The sequence below is a fragment of the Hydra vulgaris genome, chromosome 04 (genome assembly GCF_038396675.1).
Source record: "Hydra vulgaris chromosome 04, alternate assembly HydraT2T_AEP".
NCBI lineage: Eukaryota > Metazoa > Cnidaria > Hydrozoa > Anthoathecata > Hydridae > Hydra > Hydra vulgaris.
In genome coordinates this window covers 45,935,707-45,962,500 of record NC_088923.1, presented here as the reverse complement: position 1 = coordinate 45,962,500, position 26,794 = coordinate 45,935,707, and the positions used below count along the sequence as shown (strand labels likewise).

The 26,794-nt window shown below is 27.8% G+C and overlaps 1 protein-coding gene across 3 annotated transcripts in view; it reads right to left on the bottom strand.

Moving 5' to 3' along the window:
• The window catches only part of LOC136079836 (uncharacterized), a 96,663-nt gene that overhangs the window by 48,026 nt on the left and 21,843 nt on the right, over positions 1–26,794 (bottom strand). For all 3 annotated transcript variants that reach the window (XM_065796447.1, XM_065796448.1, XM_065796449.1), the window contains 7 exons: positions 18,278–18,367; positions 17,969–18,007; positions 17,669–17,698; positions 15,176–15,280; positions 9,732–9,867; positions 8,073–8,146; positions 3,087–3,200 (listed from right to left, as the gene is read on the bottom strand). In XM_065796447.1, coding sequence (XP_065652519.1) covers positions 3,087–3,200; positions 8,073–8,146; positions 9,732–9,867; positions 15,176–15,280; positions 17,669–17,698; positions 17,969–18,007; positions 18,278–18,367 — 588 coding nt within the window. The remainder of the gene's footprint in view (positions 1–3,086; positions 3,201–8,072; positions 8,147–9,731; positions 9,868–15,175; positions 15,281–17,668; positions 17,699–17,968; positions 18,008–18,277; positions 18,368–26,794) is intronic.

Below are 26,794 nucleotides of genomic sequence, written 5' to 3'. Positions count from 1 at the left end.
TCAACACTATTATGGCCTAATTAAAAGATATCTTGTACTATTTGGTGAACAACATTCATATTTGTGCTTTATATACAAACATATAACTGTCAATATAATATTTTATTAGTTTTGAATTGCCTGCTTTTAAATAAAATATATGAAAACTCAATACAGTTTCTTTAAATTCTTAAGTGTTTAATATTTACGTTTAGATCTTTTCTATTTCAGTTGCTGAGTAGAATATAACATGTCATTTAAAGAGTTGCATGCCCCATGAAAATCAAGCCTATGGATGCATCGAATTTCTTGAATCCACCATAAAAGAACGAAAAAAGAGAATCAGTGTAACTTTTGTTGAGCTTAAAACCCATGGAGCAAAACATTGAACTTTTCATAAGTATCTGATCAAGTCATTTGTGCAAAACTAGCAAAAACTTTGAAAGACTATTAGCAATTCAGAAAGAAACAAAACTTTATTGTATTGAATGAACTGTTTGACATAACTAAGGTTAAAGGTGGATAGTTGTGCAAAAAGGATGAGAACCTGAAAAAAAGGCAAATCAATAGTTAAGGCCAGGTTGGTTATTCCACGGGCAAACTTGCTTGTGCTAAGACCATCCACCCATCCAAGCAAAAAAAGCTAATCAAAGCATTGTCAACAGTTACCAGCTTAGCACCACTTGATTGGTCTGAAAGTAGCAAGAACTTCGACTCTTCCAAAAAACAGTAAAGACACTTTTTGGGTTGATGAGATTGCAGCATCAATAAGCAAAAGGAAGCATAACTTAACACACAAACCTTGTTACAATCTCAAAGCTATCTTCTCATAGAGCAGCAAAGGTGAGCTTTCTAGTGAGGGCATTGAAATCCTAACCTCATACCAGTCAGCAATATACAAAGCTATATACATAAGAGCTGCTCAGGTGAAAAAACACTTGGTGAGCACACTTTAACTTGAGAAATGGAGCATACACTTTTATGGCAAACACATTGATGGCTTCAAATATCAGTCAAAAATGAAGCAAAAGAAATTAAGTTGACTGCGCTCAAATTGAAAAATGGGAAAGCTCAAACAATCTCAGAAGGACTTCATGATATGTTAGAGGAATTAGGACAGTTTTCCATACAGGAAACAAACAAAAATTTGTAGAGAATAAAATCATGAGAATGAAAATCATGAGTAAATAATATGGGTAGAGAATGATATCATGCAAGGGTAAGAGGTAGAGAATTGAATAAGGAGTAAGATAATGGTAAGCATGATAAAGAGAAGCAACCTTAGCAGATGCAGACTTTGCTATCGATTGTATATATGGTTTCCATGAGAAGTTTGTTGTGAACGACAATCCAAGAAGACTGCCAATTGAAAGAGAAAACTTTTTTTCAGTCATAGCAGTTTGCAATTCAGCCATAGAACAAGAAGATCAAAAACTGTATTGATTGTCAAACAGTTAGTTATTCGATTCAAAATTAGATGCTAGAAATTTGTTGATCAAAGACTCTGCTAATAAAAGAGAGAAGACTGAGTGGACAATAGGTGGAAGAATCAGAATTCTCCAGAGTTTTTAAAAAATGGAACAACAGATATCATTTTGATGAGGCTTGACTTGGAACTGACAAGAAGGAATAAAAGCCTCCATACCTGCCTGGATCTAGGAGGTAACATAGGTAGTATTAGCAGTTAATTAGTTTATTAGTCATTTATCAGCAGAGAGAGAAGTGATATTAGCCCAAGAGACATCAAGAAAATTACAAAAACAAACCTATGTAAAAATTTTTGAGATTTTTTCATAGTCAGACCCACCTAAAGGAGAACAAGGAGAAACTGAACACAACATAAAGTCAAAGACACAAATCAAAGAGTGAAGGTAAGTGATTAGAGTTGTATTTAAAACAAGTCACAAAGTAAACTACCTGAGTAAAGGATTGAGAAAAACAGAAGTTTTGGTATGTAGTGCTAGCAAGTTCAGTGTTGTTAGCGCCAAGCCATTCATTTATTAAAGTCACGTACAACAATACCGGCAGAGAAGTAAAAAAAGGGCTTAGTCAACTTGATCAAAAAATACATCGAAAAGAGTGCAGTCTCAAGAAGAGGGAGAACAAAAAAGAGCAAATAGAAATGTGATAGAGTAAAAAGGTGATAAACAAAAGCATCTAAAAGTATGGTCAAAGAATTTAAACCTAGTTTCTTAACAAAAAGGTGAATTGATATATAAGTTTACATTCAAGCTAAGCATGTGACTATTAGAGTCTTTACAAATCAAAGTATAGGACCCATCATTGCTTAGATCTAAAGAAAGAACATTCAAGTTTAAATTAGTCTCAGATCAAATTCAAATGATGGAAGGTTACTTCGAAGACAAAAATTGTAATAGATATATTGAAATAGTTATATGGTGAAGATATTTTTTTATGTTTATATTATTGATTTTGGCATGGTTTAAGTTAAAGAGAACTTGACTCATTCATAGATAGAGCATGGTATCCTAAGCAATGTCTCAGTCCTGCTAATTAATCCAAAGTTATAACCTAGGCTCATAAAGTAGCCTCAATTCATACCAAAAGTACTAAAAGGGTACATCATCAATGTGCAACATGCCACTGTTAATACACTGATATTTTACAGCTATTGGTGGAATCAGCCTCTATGAGAGCTACAACAAAGTTTTAAGAAACATTACTGCAACCCGGTCTCAGAACCATTAAACTGAGTTTTAGAGGTGCACCCTCATAAGAAGATAACAGGAATAAATGCCTAGCCAGTATCAAGGAAACACAAGCAAAAATTTATAAGCAGAGTCAAGAAGATCCAGCATTTTTAATCCTTGGCAAGAAACAATGTAACACAGGTTTACATCTACACCAGCTTAATGGATGAGGAAGGGGTGAAAGGCTGGTCAGAATAATTATTCTGCTTATTTTTAAAGTTTTTGCCTAGGAGGTCTTCTACAAGACAGTAGCTATACATATATATATATATATATATATATATATATATATATATATATATATATATATATATATATATATATATATATACACAACTATATTCTGTTAACACACAACAGTATTCTGTTAAAATAAAAAATAATTTATTAAATTACCTTCTATAATACGGTCAATATTATCTTTTACAATCTCAACATAACTATCACGATCACAGCGTTGATGCTCATGTAAAACACCCATGGAATGAAGCATTTCATGAAGAATTGTTCCTAAAAAAAGGGAAGGGTTTTTATAAATTTTATAAACAGGAAAAAGATTTTTTAGTCTTTAGTTGTTTAGAATTTGAGCTATATTTAAACATTTATCAAATAAAAAATTTTTTTTAGTTTTTTGAAAAACTTTATTTAAAATGAGTTATTAACATAGTCATCAATTTAATATGTTAATAAGTCTTTTTTTTTTCAAAAATTTCAAAGTGTAGAGCAGTGTATCTTTCAGTATTATGCAGTCGTTAGAAAATGTTTTACCGTTCTATCAGCAAAAATATCCAACTAATTTTAAGTTTCAACTTAAATATGGCTGCTCTCAGAAATAAGAAATTGTCTTTGCAATATGTTTTAAATACAATCAATCAAGACTGATCTGAGTATTTGTCTGATAGCAGTGGTGATTCAAATGATCAAAATCATCATAGTAATAATAATAAGTCAAAGTATAGTTTTAACATTCTTATTTTAATTGCAAAGTTTACTTAATTGGCAAAAAGGCATTTTTTTTATTGGAAACTTCAACAAATGTCTAAATTTGAATATGATACTTTTATACTACTTTTTTGCTGAATAAACAGTAAATTTAAGTTTTTCTCACTGTTAATCTTATTTTTCATAAAATTGACTTTATCATAAAATTTATTTCATTCTATTATACAGAAGAGACATTTTGTTCAACAATAATGAACAGAAAATTTATTGTGTTTGAACAACAATAATTGAACAGAAAAATAATGGTAAGTAAACATATGAGGACTTATTAAGAGCACAGTTTTCAAATTACAATTTATTTTAAATCTAATTTATACTCAATATTGTGTGAAAATCTATGAGATAAAATTATACAGATCACTGTCACATTTATGCTTTATTGATGATAATGATGGCAAGGCTACATTTTATAACCTCAATTTTCAACCTTTTGTATTTTCTTTGTTATAGTTTTTTTATATAGAATTTATAAAGATGATAACTAGTAAAAAAAACAACTAAAAAAAGATTTAGTTTAGTTATTTACAATGTGTATGAAGGAAAGGATACTTTGACTAATATGCCAAAAGCAGACATGATGAGATGCTTGTGAAGCCTATAAAGCAGCAAAAAAAACATTATTAACTTGAGAAAGCATAGAAGAAATATATCAAGTCCATTTGCAGGAAAAAATAGTAATGCATGACAAAAGAATATATATGACCGTAATAATTAGCTGGATAATCTAGTAGTCATTAGTTTTAATTTTCAAAATGTTATTCCAAAAACTGAAAAAAGTGTCCAAAAACTGAAATTAGTAGCTGTTTTTGCAAAAGAAAACTAGATATTTGCAATCTGACAGCACAAGCTAAATTGAATAAAAAAGTTGAGAGAAGTACTGTGTTGTGTGGGCAAAAGTAACCTTAGGAAGAACAGGTAATGAGCTTGCAAGTGGACTAAAATTTTTAATGAATTTGTAGAAAAACTTTCTAAAGCTAAACAATACATTACTTGGGGTGATAGTTATATACCTCAAAACCCCTACTCAATTATGACAACTCCCATGATTTATTTTCTGACTTAACTAGTCAGTTGAAGATATTAAAATGAAGTACAGTGTACCAGGACATTTAGCAGTTCAGTATGTTGATAATATGCAAATAGAAAAAATACTGCAGTCATCTGAATTTTACTTATCAATTTCATTGTCGAGACTTTAGCTTACAGTAAACAGAAAAAAGCCATTCATAATTATTCAAATGCATCTGCAAAATTTTGAAGATTGTCAAAAAGTTGCAAACAAATTTTTATTTAAGAAAACACCATTTTCAAAAAATAACATCATTTCAAATTAATTGCACATGTTTTGCTGAGTATAAAGTTTCTTATTCAAATAAAGAATTTCATACAGCCAATGTAAAGCCACCTGAAAAATAAAACAGAGAAAAGAACATGTATATTAAAAAAATATCTTTACTTTTACTAACTCAAGCATTTTTTCAAGTTCAATTAAAATGCAATAATTCAAAAAAATAAGAATGATCTGAAAAAGATGCTAAAATTTTTGTCTTTGCAGGATAAGGAATATTTTGAAAAAGTTTTAAAAATCTAATAGTTGAACAAAGCATTTAATTGCTTTTATTTTAGATATTTTTATTATTCTGTTTGGTATATATAGTTTTAAATGTTGTAATATAACATTTAAAAATATAGATTATTTTAAAAATCACATTTTTATCTTTAAATATAATAAATAAAAGTACAAATAAGTTACAAATAAAAAAAAATGAAGTACAAAGAAGGGATTTTTTTTGTTTTAGATCTTCGCTTCCAACAAAGATGCAAGCAACCACTATTAGAGTAAGAAGTTACTGGAAGAGAAAAGATGAAGTTTATAGGTACAAGTAAACAAAATTAAATAGAATATAGCTTAGAATCTAGAGTTGTATTCAACCCCTCCCTCTGAGAACAGCACTATTACCCTCCTAAACTTGTCTTTTGCTTTATTTGTTTTTTCAAATTTAGTCTATATCCTGCATATATTTCTTATAGAACCTTTTAATTCCAACAAAAAAACCTAATTGTATTTGCTAAAAGTTCCAACTGAAACTGAAAGTTTTGTTTATCAAAAAATATTTAACTTAATTCCTTTGAAACATATTTATATCATTAGAAACAGTAAACAACCGCATTGGCGAAATATTGTCAGGAATTCTCTTGTACTTTTCATGGGTAGAGCAGACAAAACTTTAAAGTTGATTTTCTCAAAACTGGAAAGACAGCAAATTTTCATGCAACAATATAAAAGTATGTGGGTTGTTCTTATTTTGTTTTTGTTCTTCACTCAGACTCTTTCAATCTTATGCATATTTCAAGTTTATTGAGACAATCTCCTTGGTATCTTGACACGCTTACATTTTTTTATTCAGGATACAAAACATTTGTTGCAAAGCTGCAGCATGCAATTGCAATTGTTGACAATACAATTGGGTAAATTGCAATTGCTTTTTAACTTTTTTTTGTAATTTTTAAATTTGAATAGCTAAAGTTACTACATATTTGCAAAACCCTAATTTAATAATATTATTTTAAAATATATTAAAAACAAAAGTATAAACATTGTCATTTATCTTCAATTCATCTTCTATTTAACTCAAACCTATTTTACTCTATTAGTTAAACAATTAACTCTATTACTTCAACATAAGGGTGTCTCAAAAAAAAACATTTTGGAAAAATATGTGTTCCCAAAAAATAATATTTTGGAAAAGTATATGTCTCTATGTGAAAAAAAAAACATTCATTTTTGAAATTGCCATATGATTTTGCTTCATTTGAGAACCAAAATGATACACTTAAGAAAATTTTTTTTTGAAAATATTAGAAACTCGTTATATGTTTAAGGGTCTTGGGGGACCCCTAAAAATACTTTTTTTTCTGAAAATTTTTAAAACCAGTGTTTTTTTATTATATGGAACGCATTAAGGGGGTCTCCGTATATATATTTCAAAAATGTTTTTTTTTTGGAAAACCCTATTCAACATTATAACATTTTATACTTCATTAACATTTATTTTAACAACTTTTTACTTTAAATTTTAATTCACCTCTCCAAGGTTATGAAGGCAACCACAGTCAAGTAGGCAACTTTTAGTTGTGGTTACAACCCTCTCTCAATTCTATAACTCCAAAAAACGAACCTTGGCAAACAAGGCTGCTGCGCGGAGAACCAAGTTAAGGGCAATATTTTCAGGGATGTGGTTTGGATCGAATCCGGAACTTCTCACTTATGAGGCGACTGCTCTACCACTACACCTCTACCACATTTATTAAACACAATTGTAACTTATTAAATTGATCAACATAAATTATTAATAACAATGGTGTCAAATTTTGTGTATATATAATAATAAAAAAAACTGACTTTATTCATTGCTATATATCATGAAATAAAAAGAAAAAAAATTGTTTTATTATTATTATTATTATTATTATTATTGGTATTATTGTTATTATTATTATCGTTATTATTATTATTACTATTATTATTATTATTATTATTACAGTTTGACAAAGTTCTACCAATAAATTTTTTCAAATAATAATGATAAAACAGAAATATTTAAACTCCTAATTGTTGGAACCATTTTTCAATCAGAGACATGAGAAGCCATTGTACTGCAAAGATAAACTAGTTTTTTCAATTGATTTTGAGTTTGTTGTATAAGGCATGTTTCTCAATTTTTTTAAATTATAGTGATATATCCCTTTGATATGTGCAAACACAAATTGACTAGTTTTGATATACCTGCCAACAACCTTATTCATACCCAAATTTCTCTGTTAGGGAATATCTCTAGATATTCCCTAACAGCTCTTTGCTTTCTGATTTTAGTGACTTGGCCTTTTTTTAACCAATATTATCTATTTGCAAGCTTCCAAATTTTCAGCCAATCCCAAGTCTGTTCATTTTCCACAAAAAATTGATCACGTTTCATTCTGGTTTTTATCAATCTGCCTGTTTGAACTATTTATTTTGATCTGCATTTAAATGAAACAAGATAAATACCTGATTATTATTATTTTGCAATTTTTATTGGTTATGAAAGCATAGAATTGACAACAAATTAGGATTAGCTGTGAAAAAAATCTTTTGATTCTTAGCAAAAGTTTGATTAAATTATATACTAAGACTTCAGTGATCCAGGATAAAATAACAATTTTACTATAGTGGATTTTTGGTTATTTTATTATATATAAAAATAACAATTTTGTCATTGTTATATTTTGGTCTCTAAAAAAGGTTTAAGCTATTTTATTTAGCTTATGTTTACCATTTTCAATAAAAATTGGCTTAATAAACTTATGTATTATTATGTATTATGTAACCCTATGTATTACCTTTAGTGTTGCAACCATATCCTATGCCAATTTGTTGTTTTTCTGTTGGTTGTTTTCCAACATAACTCCAGCACCTAATCAAAACAATAATGAAAAAAGTTTTTATTAAATGGTTATAAAACAATTTTTCTGTGGCATTTTTAAAATGTAAAAAGTTAAAAAACAACCTGGTTATGCTGAAAATCTTTTTTTTTTTATTAGTATATACTTTTATGTAGGTACAAATTATTTGAAAAGTCAAGTTAACTTTTAAAATATAGTTGCATTGTTCAAAATGAAACTAATTGTAGTTTTTTACAGTTTTTTCTTTTTTTTTGGAAGTTCATGCCTCCTTCTTAACCGATGTCGCAAAACTTGCCCAGAGGTGGGTTTTAAACCACGGATCCTTTGTCTCTGAGGCAAGTTTTGAAAACAAAGCATAGCTCATCTAATTATTTTCCATTTCAGTTATGAGATTAAACAACAATGATAAAATTTCTAATTCTATAGTTATATTTTAAAAGAACTCAGTTACTAAAAAACCTGTTAACAGTATTTTGAATCATATCAAAACTGAAACTTTTTTAAGTTTACCAAATTTTATACATTTTTGTTTTTTGTTTACATTATTTATTTTGTTAACTTTTTCAACTCATTTTTTATTGTAACTTGGTTTAAATTTGTTTTTTAAACTTAAAATCAATTTTAAACTGATGATGATTATATTAAATAATATCCAATCCAGAGACAAAGAGGTTTTAATATCAAGACTTCTTGTACAAAAATACTAGTCAAGCTACACATCAAATGTATTTATTTATAAAATACCTTTATCTCTTCTAATTTAATAAATTTTATTGTTTAAATGATTAATTTTATATTCTATGTTTCTTCTATCAATCAGCCCTTGGAATTAGAATCAGCATTCGGCAATGTCAACCTAACTGCAGATCTAAATATGTTTGAGGTTGGCAAATAATCTCTGACCTCGTTTCTATGTTTTATGATAACCCCTTTGTGTCAAATTTTTTTTGCCAACCTGATGCCAACCTCTAACAGTATGAGGTCAATTTATTACCAACCTCATTTTTCCTAATTCCGAGGGCTAATCAATAATATAACTCTATTATAGCAAAACTTCTTCGGATGAAAATTCTGAATTGCATTCATAAATAATGAGACTTTTTTATTTAAGAATTTAATCACATTCAACAAAGGATGATTTTGACACATAATTCATAAAATTTTGTGATTAAGACTTCATATATCAACTTCCTCTTTTTGGACTTACCTAAGTCTATGCTTTAAACTATATTTTGTGTCAAAGACAAATAAAGTAATAAAAATCCTGATGTTAAGAACACTACAATTTTCATGAAACTGATGAATTGAGTTTTTTAATCAGTCTTGATGCATGTAGACAATTTTTTATAATTTAAATGAATGACCAAGTGTAACCAGGAAATAACAAATAACTCCCTTCAAATTAAACTCTTGTATTATTTAAACAGATTTTAATGTTTTTTATGTAGTAAAATGTAGTTCATGATTAATACAATTAACACCCTAATATTTATGAAACACTCTAATATAAACAACATACCCTATTACTAGAGGTTAAACATTTTGACACAAAAATTGAACATTCAATATGACTAAGTTTAATGCAAATAAACTAACCCATCATTCAATGTAGTTATAAACTCAATATATCCACTTTTATCACTATCTTCTTTTTCAACCCATACATCATGACCACAAGGAGACATATATTCATTCATTGCACTAACAGATTGTTTAATAATAGTTGTATAATCTAAAAATTCAAATAACTTAATGAAATTAAAAAAGTCTCTTGGATGACAACTTTGCTACTTTTTAATGTATATATATATATATAGATCTATAGTTTGTTGTCTTTGGGAAGAGCGGAAGGAAAAAAGTGATTTTTACGCCAACACATACGTCACTTTTAATTACTTTTGACTTTCGTCCAACATTTGCGTGTTGGACGAAAGTAAAAACCATTAATTTAATTACAAATAAATCATTTTTTAAAAAAACCACAAAAACGCAAATTTAATTGACCAGAATGTTTATATTGTTAAAAACATTCTGAATGTTTTTAACAATATAAACAATGTTTTTATTTTTATTTTTTTTAATAAAATGTTTTTATTTTTATTTTTTTTTACTGTAAATCACGCGCAGAGTGTTGCTACATCGACTATCTTATAGCCTGACTCGCAAGGGAGTGCTGCTACATCGACTGACAAATAGCCTGACTCGCAAGGGAGTGCTGCTACATCGACTGACAAATAGCCTGACCCTCAAGGGAGTGCAGCTACATCTACTATCTTTTAGCCTGACCCGCAAGGGAGTGTTGCTACATCGACTGAGGGTTTGGTTGGGGCAGGCAGTCTATCAATTAATAAAAAAAAATAATTCCGGTCTTGCATTTTAATTTTTACTTTTTGTCAACAAAATATGGAAAAAACTTTCGAACAACATCTAAGGGTTGTATATATATCTATATGTATATATATATATATATATATATATATATATATATATATATATATATGTATATATATATATATATATATATATATATATATATATATATATATATATATATATATATATATACACGTTGTGATAATACAGTAAAAGTGTTTTCAAAACTTATCTTAATTTATTGTTTAAAACAGACTGTTTAATAATATCATGTTGAATATTGATCAAATTTTTAAAATAAATATTTTCAAAATTTGTAGTTACAAAAGATATAATTTTGTTCTTTGCTCTTAAATATCTGTTTCAATAATTTAATTATAATGTAGAATAACTGCTATGTTATAAAAAGTAAAAATTGTTAATGTGTGGTTTTTGCATATCAAAACATTGTAAGTTATGTACTATGTATCTTCAGTTTGTTAATTATTTTATCACATCATTGGGTAAAGTATGGAACATTAAAACTTCAATGTCATGTAATTCCAAAAATGTTATTTAGTTTCGATCATGTAATGAATGTGATGGAAAAATGACATACATTAGTAAAACTAATAACCTAAGATTAAGAACTAATTTACACCTCTATGCATGGAGAACAAGTATTGGTTTAAATAAATTTGATCACCATGTTTTAAAATGGTATAAAAAAATAAACTTTTTTAAAATTATTTCTGATGATAAAAGTCTCAAATGAAAATTTACTTCTTCACAAATTTGAACGAATTAAATGTTGCATTTAAAAAAGACTATCATGATGGCAAGATCATTTTTCAAAAATTTGTGTTCTTAATCAGTGGTGCACTACAACTAATGCATCAGGTACTCACAGTTCATTTGTTTATAGACCATGAGCTATAAGAAGATGTTGTACTCAAGCAATGGCACTTTTTAAGGATTTCGAAAAATTCTTAGGTTAAACTTATTTATTTTAAAATTAAATTTTTATTTATCTATGTTCATTATACGGGTTGGTTGTCTTGCTTCCAATTTTCATTTTATTCACATTAAAGATGCTGAAAGGAAATTTTTTGAAAAGTCAAGTAAATTTGAAGCCAAGTGTAAAATTTACATTAAATCTTACAAAATAAACTGTGGCAGTACTTCAAGTATGTGGCAGTACTTCAAGTATGTGGCAGTACTTCAAGTATGTGGCAGTTCAACAATAACAAGCCACTTCAAAACTAAACATAAAGCATCTTGGAAAGAACATATTTTGAAAACTACCAAGATACTTAACAAACAAAAACTTGGCAAAAGAAAAAGAGACAATTATAAATACAATAATAGTTGCATCATTAAAAACCAAAAAAATGGGTTAAATGATCTGCATTTTGAAATTTTAGATAATGGAGGAGCATAAGAGTTTATCAATGACATAAAAAGCAAATTTACAGTTAAATCTGCATCAACATTTAGGCGTTAAAAACTTCCTATGTTGTATGAAAAGGTAAATGAGGGGTTGCAAATAAAATTTCTTAAAGATTTTCCAGAAGTAACTGGAGTTAGATTTACAACAGATCTCTAGGCAAGTCGGAACAATAATTCCTATATGAGTCTTACAATTCACTACATTAGTTTAGAATTTAATTTAGTAAATTTTCTCTTTGCTTGCACGCCATTTACTGGTAGACACACTGGGGTTGCAACTGCAGGAAACCTTTTATTGCTAATTTAAACTTAAATGAAGAAATCCATTGAGCCTGTGTTAATGGCAATGGCAGCAATATTGTTTTATCTGCTAATGAAAGTGATTAAATTAATTCAGAATTGCACTGCAATGATCGCACAACTCAGCCAGTTATTTTTAAAGCAATTAAAAATTCAAATAAACTTTCTAAAACAATGAAAAACTGTACAGATTTAGCATCACACACACAGAAGAGTTCTTTACAAGCAAGCTTCAAGATGCTTGTGAAGAACTTGGAATTAAGCCCAGAAATTTGATTGTTCCATGTACAATATGATGGAATTCTGATAACTTGTGCATAAAGTCAGTCCTTGAAGTCATAGAGGCAATCAAAACATTTCAAACACATCAATGGTTGCAAAAACAAATGATGAGTTTGAAAGGCCATGTCCTTCAGATGATCAATGGAAGACATTAGAATATAGCATTTTATTTCTTGAAAAAATTTACAATATTTCATTAACATTATCAGCCGATAAAGACCAACACTCCAAGATAAGATACCTGATTTATATTCCTTGCACCAAGAGCTTCTTTCCCATCAACATTACAAACGCAGGCCAAAAAGAACATTTATAAAAATACCAATTTGTGAACTCTTAGAAAGATATCCTTATAATAGTACTAAGCTGCTGATTAATTGTTTTGCAAATTTTTTAGACCCACGTTAGAAAGGCATGCATTTGATTGAATATAAAAAATGTGATGAATCAAAGAAGAAATCAGGAAAAACAGAGAAAATATGAAAAAGCTTCAATGAGTAGCAGCAAAACAGGCAATGAAAAAGATGACAATGTTAAAGTTAATCATTACAAATGGTTTAGAAAAAGACTGAAACAAGATATTTCAGCGCGCAGTGCTTCAATGATGACTAAATTGGGTTTAGAAATTGATCATCATTTTGAAGCCAAAACAACTGAAGAAATGGCAAATATTTTAGAGTGGTGGAAAACTATGAAGTTGCAGTACCCAATTTTATCAAACTATGCACAAAAAAATCCTTGTATACCAGCAACTTTTGCAACTTCAGAGAGGGTTTCTACTACTGCTGGTAACATTGTCACTGCCAGAAGAACTATGTTGGCGATTGAAAATGTTGAAAAAACTGTTTTTATAAAAGAAAATGTTAAAAAAATAAAAATTAATTTTTAGTTTTCGTTGGTATTTTCAAAAATCTGTAATTCTAAATTTATTAAATAAATGACCGCTAAAACTTTGTTTTGTTTTTAACCAAAACTGAACCAAACTGATCAAAAAAAAGTTTATACCGAATCAAAAAAAATGATTAGTTGGTTTTATTTTAAAAAAAGAATTGAAAATAACCGAAATGAAAAAAACCTTAACCGCTTGGAACTATACAACTGGACCATACAAACTATTTTGTTGTAATTGGCGTTTATTTTTTCAGACCAGAATTTAATTTTAAAAGAATGACCTTACAAATTTTACCAAATTCATTTGTATTGTAAAACTTAATAATCTAACTGATGGTTTGTTAGCAAAATTAGTTATTTTAGCATTAGATAGTTTATTGGTAGAAGTAGTTCCATTTGTTAATAAATGATTTCCATTGTATATAAATAAATTATTTAGTTTTATTAGCATAAATAAGATTATAAAGTATAAACAAGATTAGACTTATAAATGTTGGAAATATCAGTTTTTAGTTTGGAAACAGAACTTGCTGTGTTTTATTAGATTTGATTTCAACTATGATATATTTTCATCAGTAAATATTATGTTTAACTATTAACAAAAAAAAAAACTGTAACTGCCTAAAAAAATGAATGTTCTTTATTCAATAATTGCTTGACAAGCAGCATCTATACCAAGTAGCTAACCCTAAATACTTTAGATAGGCTAACCATTAAAACTTAGATGGGCTAACCATTAAAAACTCTTTAACATTTTAAAATATATAATTATTACTAAAAACAAACTATTACTTTTTCAGAAAACTCGGTAATTAAAGAATGCAAAATGAAAATTTAGAAGTCAAAATTTGGAAATTAAAAAAATGTTTAAAAAAAATTTTGTGTTTGGGTAGAAAATAATTAGACATTGTCACATAGACATCTACAATCTCACAACCAACTTATTATAATTGCATAATGAAAAGTGCAAAATTGTTTTAAATAATGACGCTTTACTAAATAATATAAGCAAAATTATATTCAAATGTTGACATTGAAACAAATTCCAACTTATCAAGTTTAGCGCAAGTTAAATTAAATAATTGCATTTGCTTAACAAATTAAAATTGCTTTCACCCTAATGTCTACCTCATGTCACCCTAATGTCTAACTAATGTCACCCTAATGTCTACCTAATGTCACCCAATTGTCAAAATGCAATCTTTTATTGTTTCAATTTTTTTTTATCTATATTATAACAAAGCAAAATTATGTAAAAACTTTTAAAATAATTATCATTTTATAAAAAATATTGAGCAAAAAATATTATCATAAGAAAATATTGTAGAATTCCCATTTTTTTGTTTTTAGTTTAAAAAATGTAATTTTCTGTTCACTAAAATATAAAATTATAAATTTTTTATAAAATAATTTATACCTTTGAAAATTTAATTTCATAAATAATTTTTCATCATTTGAAACCTGACATGACATACTTTTGAAAAACTTTTTTTTTTGATAATATTAGGGACTCATTTAATATTCCATTTAATGCAACCCTTATAAATATTTTTTGTTTAAATATTTTTTAAACCAAGTATTATTTTATTATATAGAACACAAAATATATATATATATATATATATATATATATATATATATATATATATATATATATATATATATATATATATATATATATATATATATATATACTTCTACACTGATTCCCTGATTGATAAAAAAAATTTCTAAATGAATATTATGATTTAAAAAAATGTCATTACTTGTTGTAGTATTGTCAGGTCCAATATTGATAACATACGGAATTCGTGGTCTGCCATTTTTGTCTTTCCATAATGTTACAAATTTTGATTGACTTCTTTTGTTTCCTAAAAATAATTAATAATAAAATAAATAAATAATAGTAATAATAAAAATAGATTCTACCAACTTGATGTAAATTTAAATATGATTTACTTAAAATAAAACCCAAAAATAACTAAATAATACAATGTTCCAAAAATAACTTAATAACATTAGAAAAATTATTACTGAAAAAACATTTTTTTGATGATAAATCACATAACACTTGATGATAAATCACATAACACTTGATGATAAATCACATAACACTTGATGATAAATCACATAACACTTGATGATAAATCACATAACACTTGATGATAAATCACATAACACTTAAGATCTTGAAAAATCTTCTAACAATAAGCTTTAAAACAACTAAAACTTACAAAAAATAATTTGCAATATATTAATATAGCAACAAAATTAATTGCAAAAAACTGACAACAGAATGGAGTATCTTGCAATGATTACCAGGTTCATTACAGTAAAATTTCACAAAGACTATTTTGCTAACAATACTTAATGTCAGTTATTTATAATCCAAAAACCAGAACTAAGAAAAGTTAGTAAAACTTACTGGAAGTCCTCAACAATAAAGTGAGAAACCTCACCCTTGTAAACCATATGAAATAACACAGATTACATGATAAAATGGCTTTGCAAAACCAACAAGAAATATAAATTCACTTTTATCCAGTTTATTATTGGAGAGTTATATCCTTCCAATTCTAAAGAAGTACTGTAAGATTCACTTATTCACCCTAAGCAATTTATGGCAATTTTCAACACTATTATAAATCACTAAAGAAAATAATTACTATTTACCGAAAATAATAGCATGAGGGTCAAAATAGTATGAGAAGTTTTAATGTGGCTGAAGTATAAGAGCTAGTTGGCTTCTATATTCTACATAAAATAAGTAAAGATTATGGGGTACAATCCATTGGATTATATAGGGATGATAACCTTGTTGTTTTTGTGGGATTAATTGTTAACAATTCCAGACAATCAATCAAGCCAACCGAAAAAAATCATTTATTTTTTAAGTAGAAATTTAATATTAAACAAAAAATAAAATCCAACTTGAAAATTATAAACATTCTTTATACATGGTTTAATCTGTCAGAAAACACTTTTTACTCGCACAGAAAACCAGGTGACCACCTATTATATATCAATGTAAATTCAAAACATCCTTCCTCCTCCCTAGTATTATTAAATCCATACCTACCATGATATCCAACTATATTAGCATTGAGAAAAAAGGTTTTCCATAAAGCCACAACAATTTATAACAATGCTTTAACAGCTAATGAATATAATGAAAAAATAATTTTCAAAAAAACCTCAACAAAACGATAAAGATCACAAAAGATTATTTGATTCAATACTTTATTTTTATACTATACTATTCAATTTTTATACAATACTATATTTTATACAATTTTATACAATACTATTCAATTTTTACTAAATGTAGTTACCAATATCACAAAGAAATTATTTAAGTCTAACGGAAAAGTTTTTTCATTATTTTTTTCAACTTTTCAAAATACGCAAGTTTCAGAAAATTTTTAATAGGAATAACTTAAGGTAGTTATAGTTGTCATTTTTAACATCATCAATAATAATAATTTACACAGTAAAAAAATATTATCTAATGTTGCCAATGCGTAACTGCTGGCAAACTTTACAATGTCTTTGGCAAAGTTTTTGCCAGTAAAAGTATAATACATAATATATAATTTATGCAAAATTAGAACACCACAAGAAAAAATAAATTCAAGCATAGTTTATGTTTTTTTATTTAAAGGCTAACTTCATAAACATTTCTGCATGAACCAAATAGTAAATAAATGAAATAGTAAACCAATGAAATAGTTACAAATATTAAACCAATGAAATGGTTACAAATAGTTACCAATGGTAAACCAATGAAATAATTAACACAAGTCAATTGCCAAAGCATCGAAAGTAAATTTTTTCAAAAGTAAAAAAAAATCCATCAAATATTTTTTCTGAGTGTTAAATAAACTTTAGCAAAGATAATCTAGTCATTATTAAAGTGTAAAGTGCGTGCCATAGTACATTTAAAAAAAAAAGTTATTTAATAATCATTACAAAAACTTGTACAGCTTAAATCATATTTAATGACCAATAGAAAGGCTTGTATAACTTATATTATATTTAATGACCATTACAAAGACTTATATAGCTTACAATATACTTGATGAGCATTACAACAACTTTATAGTTTATATCACATTAATTTTATCAGATTAAAAAGAAAAAACAATAAACCCCAGAAAACTAACTGATACTAACTATATCTTCAATATATAGTTGTATATATATATATAGATATTTATTTAAAATAAAATTGTATAAAAAAATATAAAATTGCCACTTACCAGCTGGAAACTTTGTATCACTGAATCTTCCTGTTAAATATCAAAAAAGCTTATTAATAATTATCTAACAATAATTAGATATACTTTTAATGCCACTATTTATTGTAATTATTCCGTAAAACTTCTTATTTATTCTATGATAATTTTGAATTTGTCTAATATATTTGCATACTGCATAAAAATGTTCTCTTCTATGTTAAACTTGTATACTAAAATGTTAAATTTAACTGCAGCATTTAAACTATGAAAAAATATGTGCAAAATTAAGTTATTCAAACTTATTCAATAATAAATGATTACCATGTGCAATGTTAATCTCTTCAATAGTTTTTGTTACCTCTAAAAAACATTTAAACTTTACTTTGGCTAGAATGTCAACTTTGATTTAATATTTGAAATTTTAAAACAAAATTAACAAACAAGTATAATAATAAAATTATTTTAAAAATGAAAATATAAAAACAACTTGTAAATAAATAAATAAAAAAAAATAACCAATATAGAAATAATAGTTTAAATTAAGTAAAATACCTAAAACATTCAAAACATCAACATAAAACAATATTGAAAATTATAAAATATAAAAAATATTTAAATAAAATAATATACCAATTGGCTCATCAACTATAGTTGCAAGTTTGTTTTTACCAACTGTACCATTTTTCACAACCGTACCATTTTTTACAATCTTTTTGTTTTCTAAAATGTGAACAAATTAAAAACATGATAAGCATAACTCAAAAGTTAAAGAAAATTTTTCTTATGTCTTCTGAAAACTTGCTTCCATTTTACTTATCATGCAAGTACATACAATATCACAAGAACTATTAAAAAAAAACTTTAACAATAAAATTTCAAAAAAGTTAAAAAAAAAAAATATATATATATATATATATATATACACATTCATTAAAATAGAATTAATGCATTAGAATAAAATTAATACATTCATGAAAATAGAAACAACAAAATAATAATAGTAACCTAATAACAACAACAACAACAACAACAACAACAACAACAACAACAACAACAACAACAACAACAACAACAACAATAACAACAACAACAACAACATCTAGATACAATGCAAAAAAGTAAAAGCAAGAGTGGCATATTAGCAAGCAAATACATCTGTTAAATCATGAAATTCGAAATAAAAAAAAGTTTAACAAAATCTTTCTGCTTTAAGATATGTCCAATTCTGTCTCGTTAGGTTACAAGAAGTAGGTTTATCAGCAAAAATGTTATAAAAGTGTCCTCCAAAACATATCAATATCTTGAAAAGACATTGACTATATTAAATGCCACAAATGTCAGTTTTTTAGAGCAATTTCATATATCTAATGAACCTAATACTAAACTGTTGATGTTGAGGTTGGCACAAGAACAATATTTTTTGCTAACCTAAATTTTTGTAAATGCCAACATAAAATGCAGGGTTTTTTAATAAAATATGATAACCTATAAAGTCAAAGTTTAATGTTAACAGCTGAAAATGAGGTTTATAATTTTTTTGACAAAATGGTTTTCAGAATGTGTGTATATATATAGATATATATATATATATATATATATATATATATATATATATATATATATATATACACATATATATATATATATATATATATATACATATATATATACATATATATATATATATATATATATATATATAGAGAGAGAGAGAGAGAGAGAGAGAGAGAGAGAGAGAGAGAGAGATACAGGGCTTGTGATGAAGTAAATTGCCAAGCATGTTATATCACACTCTTAAAATTATAATATGTTGTCATTGAGCACAATTAAGGGCCGCAAAAGCGATTTTGAAATTTGAAAATTGCAGAAAACTGTATTTATAAAAAGCTTTCTATTTGCTATACGACTTTCATTCATCAATGTTTGAAGTAGTATCCACAACAGCGCATTTAAACTACTTCAACAGAGTAGTTTTTTATACTTCCAAACTTCTCGTTTTTTATTTGTGCTAAATCGCTATTTTTTTAAACTATTAATGGTAAAGAAAAAAACGCAACCAAACAAAAACACAAGTGCTTAATAAGTTTTTATAATAGTATTGAAGAATAAATTCGTGGCTAAAAGTTTTTGCTGTCATTGTTTTGATATCTATTTAAAACGCTGTTAACTTAATATTTACGACTAACGGTTTTTATATTTCTTGATATTTTTTTAATAATTTGTTTTTTTGTAAATTATTTGATAATTATTAAGTATATTTTTTTATAATTTCTTATTTAATCGTCAAAAAATTAGTAGATTATAACACAAGAATAATTCTTCTTCAAAACTACTAGTTGTAAGTTAAATAACAGATTTTCCCCTCAACTGTTGTCAGGGGTCTTTCCTCTTTTTCATTTTCGAAACGGAATGCTGCTAATTTGTCATTCATATCTTTATCAGCACTTTCTATTTCATCGTCATCATCAAGAACTTGATTTGGAATACAAACTTTCCAGTATATTTCAATAACGTATGTAATTCCGTTGGTAATTTTAGTTCTAAAGCCTATTACCTCTTCAACTTTCCATTTCATAAATGTTGATAACGTTACTTTGTTTCCTATAGGAATATTGTTGATTGCGGACATTCTAAACAGCAGAAACAAAAATGAATTTAAAAAAACCTCCATTATGAAAATTTACTTTTATTATAAACGATGTGCGGAATATTATTAACAATAAATCAAATAAATCTTACTTGACGTTTTTACAAAATTAGAAATATTCAGAAGCTTTAACTTTGTTATAGTTATTTCCTAATTTTCAATTCCCATTTTATTTCACACCCCTACTTCATCTATTAGGCTGGCGCAGATGTATTTTTAATACATTGTTTCCAGTTTAGGATGATGAATGCTAGATCTTGTTGACTCAATGCATGGCTTTTGCTTGTGTCTCTGTTTTTATGACTAGGCAACTCATTCTATTATCTCCTAATGAGAGTACAGCCCTAAAACTCAGTTTTATGGTTCTGAGGCCAGCTGGTAGTCAGGATTCCCAAAATCTGTGGTAGCTCTCAAAGAGGCTGATTCCAAAAAATATCAAAGTATTAACAGTGCCATGTTGCACATGAATAGTGTCCCTGTTTGTACTTTTGGTGTGCATTGCGGAGGCCACATTTGGAGCCCTTTGTTACGTCTTAGGGTTTATTAATAGTAATGAGGCAATTGCTTTTGCTATTAAACAGTGTTCTGAGTACTATCTATGCTTTGAGTCAAGTTCTTTAACAAATTTAAAAATGAAAAAAGTACCAAAAACTAAAAAACACAAAAAACCATCATCCCCACCAAGTTCTCTAAACCTATCATTCACTAATATTCGTGGTCTTCGAAGTAACTTTTCTTCTGTAGAGTCTTACCTCTTGCAAAGTTCACCAGACCTACTTGCTCTATGTGAGACTAATTTTAGTTCAGCTGTCTCATCTGGTGATCTTAGTGTTGATGGTTATCTTCCTTTAATTTGTAAAGACTCCAATAGTCACATGCTTGGCCTGGGCAATTACATTCGTAAGAAATAACCCATTTATCGGGAAACAGGGTTTAAATCCACAACCTATTCTTTTATGTGATTTTGTTTAGCACCACTTCACTCTATCACCATTCTCTTTGTTCTATATCGCTCTTCTTCATCTCAAGACTGCACTCTTTTTGATATAATTTTGATCATATTGACCAAGCCCTCTCTCTTTATACACCAGCCAATTTTGTTGTTGTCGATGACTTTATTGCTCATCTCACTGAATGGCTTGGATCTAGTGTCAGTGACTCTGCAGGCATTACAACCCACAACTTTTGCCTTTCTCAATCCCTAACTCAAATAGTCAACTTTCCAACTCGCTTTCCAGTCAATCCGAATCATTTACCTTCTCTACTCGACTTATGTCTTGTTTCTGATCCTAGTCAGTGCTCAGTTTCTCCACATTCACCCTTAGGTGCTTCTGATTACAGTTTGATCTCTCTAAAACTATTATCTCATTCTTCTTCATCACCTGAATCCCCCTATTAACGTACCTCTTACAACTACAGTAAAGCTGACTGGGATTCTTTCCGTGATTTTTTTCGTGATGGCCCTTGGGTAGAAATCCTTCGTCTTTTTATCAAATGTGCTTCTTACATAACTTCATAAATTCAGACTGGAATGGAATCTTTTATTCCCTCTTGGCAATTCCAGGTCAAGCCTCACTCTTCTCCATGGTTTTCCTCACCTTGTGCTGCGGCAATTGCCAATCAAAACTATTACTTCCATATCTATCAGCAAAACAATTCTCCAGAAAACAGACTTCTGTTTATTACTGCTAGAAACCATTGTAAAAAGGTTTTGACTAACACCAAAGCCCGCTATTCTCAGGTCATGAAATCTCATAATTCATCACAAAAATTAGGCTCTCATGACTTCTGGAGAATCTTTAATAGTATCAATAATAAGGGTAAATCCGTAATTTCGCCTCTCTTTTATGGTTTAGACTTTTGCTTTGAATTGTTTGCTAAGAACTTTTCATCAAAATCATCTTTTGATTCCACTAGTTGCATTCTACCTGATATAGCCGTCAAACAGGTTGATCCATTGCTTGACCTTTGTATCATTCCAGCTTCTGTATCTAAAGTGATTTCCTGCTTAGACTCTTCCACAGCTTGTGGCCCAGACAACATACCTGTTATTGTCTTGCAGAAGTGTTCTCCGGAGGTGTTGTATATACTCTCAAAACTATTCAACAAGTGCTTATAAGAGTCTTGTTTTCCAGCCTGCTGGAAAGCGGCATCTGTTATCCCTATCTTCAAAAATTCTGGAGTCTGATCCGATTTGTCTGCCTAACGTCCCATTAGTCTTCTTTCTATCATAAGCAAGGTTTTTGAATCTTTAATTAACAAACAATAAATTTCTCATCTTGAATCTAATAACTTACTTTCTGACCATCAATATGGATTCGATCTTCTTATTCTACAGCTGATTTGCTAACAGTAATAACTGTTAATAACTGATTTGCTAACAGTAATAACTGATTTGCTAACAGTAATAACTGATTTGCTAACAGTAATAACTGATAGGTTTTATTGTGCATTAGATAAAGGTGGAGAGTTCAAGGCCATTGCTCTTGACATTTCAAAAGCTTTTGATAAAGTTTGGCATGCTGGTCTTCTCCATAAGCTTTTTTCTTATGGTTTATCTGGCAACATCTTTAAGATTATTGAATTCTTCCTTTCCAATCGTAGTATAAAAGTTATCCTTGATGGACAACACTCTTTTTCTTATTCTGTAACTTCAGGGGCTCCTCAAAGTTCTATCCTTGGCCCTATACTCTTTTTAATTTAAATTAACGATTGTCCAGATATTCTGACATCTAAGGTGGTATTGTTTGCTGATGATTCTACCATTCATTCTTGTCGTGATAAGAAGTGTGATCTGCAACAGCATGGGGCTCACAGTGGCTGGTGAACTTCAATACAGATAAAACTTTTTTCAGCCAATTGTTATCGCAATAATTGAGATCTTCCTATTTTTATGAACGATAATAATAAATACTCGATGAGTCATCCACTCTTCATATTCTAGGATTAACTCTTACTTCTAATCTTTCTTGGAAACCATATATCAAATATGTGTTACTCGTCATTCAATTACTTAATTGAATAACTCGTGTTACTCGTCATTCAAATAAGTCTTATCCTTTTTCTGTGACTGTTCCTAAGTGCTCCAAAAACTCTTATTTATCTAGTTTTTTTTCCTCGAACATCAGTTCTTTGGAATTCGCTTCCTTCATCTTGCTTTCCTGATTCATATAATTTGCAATCCTTTAAGTCGTCTGTCAATCGTTATCTTGCTCTACAATCTTCATTTTTTTTCTTCCAGTAACTTCCAACTTTAATTAGTGGTTGTTTGCAGACTTGTTGGAAGCAAAGACATTAAAAAAAAATTTGCACATTTTTATATTCACATTGTGTTTCCACACACACTTGATTATAATAGTTAGCATTTAATTATTGAAACTAGCTGTAGACTGTGTAAATTAAATCAAAAAATCATTGTCCTACAGGGCAATGTAGAAATATAAGTAAACCTGTTACAAAATTTCTTAAAAAAAACAATTTAGTTTTATTTGCAGTAATCAATTATGTAAGGATTTCTAGAAGCTTAGAAATATTGTGGTGCAAAAAGAGTTGCTATCAAGTTTTGAGCAATAAATTAGCTCTTTTTTCATCAAAAATGTTACCTGCCTTTGAGAATTGTCTTATTTTAAATTAACTTAAATTTTAAATAATTAAAAAGTGTAGAATGCTTAATACAGTAAATATTTCAAATTTAACCTAAACAAAGAAATAATTTTAAATATATAAATATTATGCAGGTTAAAACTTTCAATAAATAAAATTACATAAATATAATTCTTGTTCTGGCCAGAATTTCAGCCAGACCAAGAATTATATTTATGTAAATTTATTAACAATTCTGGCAAATCCAGTTCCGGCAGGATTTCAAAATTTTCATTCCGGCACACGCCTAATCACCTTTCTTCTTTTTTTCCTTTCTCTTTTTTCTCAAAACTACACTTTTTTAGATAAAATTTTTAATCAAATTGACCAGGTCCTTCCTTTTTATTTCTCAGCCAGAATTGTTGTTATTGGGAACTTTGATGCTCATCGCATCAAATGACTTGGCTCTAACACTACAAATCCTGTTGGCACTAAAGTTAATAACTATTAGTACCTTAATCACTGACCTTCACTCTTTGATTTGTATCTTGTCTTTGAACCTGGCTTGTGTTCAGTTTCTATTTGTTTTCTTATAAGTGGTTCGGACCATGCAATGATCAATGTAAATCTTTTATTTAAATCATATTTTTTCTTCAAACTGTATCAAAAGCTTTCAATGAGGTACTGCAAAGTTAAATCTTTGGCTTAAGGTTTAATACTAAACCTGCTACTTTACAACTTCTTAGATTTCTTATCATTTACTACATGCAAAATTATTATCCATTGTTATGTTAGTATCTGCTAAGGTTGCTTTTCTTTATGGTGCTCGCCATTTTTTTAATCCTGATTCCATTTGCAACCTCTACAAATTTCTTGTTTATCCCTGTATTTAAAACTGTTGTCATATTTGGGCAGGTTATTCTAAAGATCATTCATATCTAGACAAGCTCAAAAAATACATTGTAAATTGGACCTGCTCTGTTTGCCAAGCTTGAGCTATTATTCATTCCTAATAAGATTGTATTTCTTTCTTCATAAGATTGTATTTCTTTCCTTTTTCTTCAAATATTATCATCTTTGCTGCTCAAACAAGCTATAAAACATATCTCTAGTTCCATCAACCAAAACTAATTTTCGCTTGACTCATCATTCAGCAAAGCCACATCCTTTCGCTGACCTGTCTTACTGTATCTGCCATTTACTGTATCTGTAATAATGTATCTTTATGCTCAATAATCTTTTATTCATTTAGTTTCTTTCCTTGCACATCAGTGTTTTGGAATTCTCTCCCATTTTTGTTGTTGTTTTTTTGACTCATACAACCTACAACTGTTCAACTCTTTTGTCGACCGTTTCGTTCCTTATTGACAATATTCTTTATTTTCTATTAACTCATGACTAAATAATTTGGTTTCTTTTGGCCTTGTTTGGAGTGAATTAGTTTCAAAAAAACAACTTACTTTTTATGTTTTTCAATTTATAAAAGTTTCAGGAAATTAATTAAATAATAAAAAAAGAAGTAAATGAAAAAGAAGATAATAAGATGTATGAATACCAAAGATTTGGAAGATGTGTTTTATTAAGTTAATAAAGCTATTAATGTCAATATTTCTCAATAATAGCTTTCTCAATAATAAAATTCAAATAATTAATTGTTACCTTTAATTTCATTTTGTTAGTGAAATAAGATAAATTTACAATTTAAAACTTTACTTAAACAATTTGAAGCTTAACATTCTAAAAAAGACCATTTTAACAATAAAAATTAAAAAAAAATACTATTTACTAAAAAATTAACTTGGAAATTTTCCAGTACTTTAAATTTCAACAAAATCAAAAACTAAATTGAAAAATAAATAAGTAATTTAATAGTTGTCTAAAGTTTTTTAACTTGCCTGTGTTAATAGCATTATGGGTAATTTGAGAATTTTCGTAAGATTGAGAGGCTTTTAGATTAATACAGATTTAGAGATTCTCGGTTAAGTAGTTAAAACATAAAAGACAACTTCAAAATCAATATTTTCACATTCCATTATAAAGGTAAACACACAGCTGCTGATGTAAAAAAAGTTTGCATGTACACCTATGCTTGTATACCAATGCTTCCACCCCTTATTTTGTCAGGTTCTGGCTCTTCAAACAAAAAATCATTTTATGAATTGTTTTCTGTCTCTTCCTGCATACCTTTACACATGCTTCTGTCTAATGTAGGGATCTAGCTCTTCATAAATAAAACATCTATTGATCTGTATTGAGTTCTTTTTTTAACTAAGATCTTTGTTTAGTAATTTTTATCAGTTATATTTGTTATGTATAATGTAATATTTAGTAGAATTTCTTAAGAGATACAATGCTGGCTATAAATTTATGCCACCTATTTCTTATCTATTTCCATAAAAAAATATTTATCAGAAATTCAATATTTTTAATAGTTAAAAGTTATCTGGTTGCACCTCAAGTAAATCACTCATAAGTTTGACCTAGTACTGACGGTGCTAGTCAGTCCAACAGTTATTAACTGTTTAAAAGTTTTTGGATAACTTGTGTGATTTATATAAATAAATTGATGACTGTATAAAAAATAGATTAATATATACAATGTTTATTCATTTGTAGAAGTTATATTTTTTTGGTATAAAACATTATTACTTTAAGTATTTAAGCATTGTTATTACTTATTGAAATAAGAAAACAATGCTTTTCACTTTCAATTATAACTAAATACACCAATATTTATTAAAGAAAATTCTTCTCATATTCATTTTAAAAACCTTTATGAACAAAATAAGTTGATAATAAAAAAAATGTTAATAGATTATAGAAATTTTAGAAGTGTTTTTCTATACTTTTAGCAACCAATAAAAATGTCATTATGTATTTTTATTCCTTAAAATTTATAACAAAAATTTAATGAACAA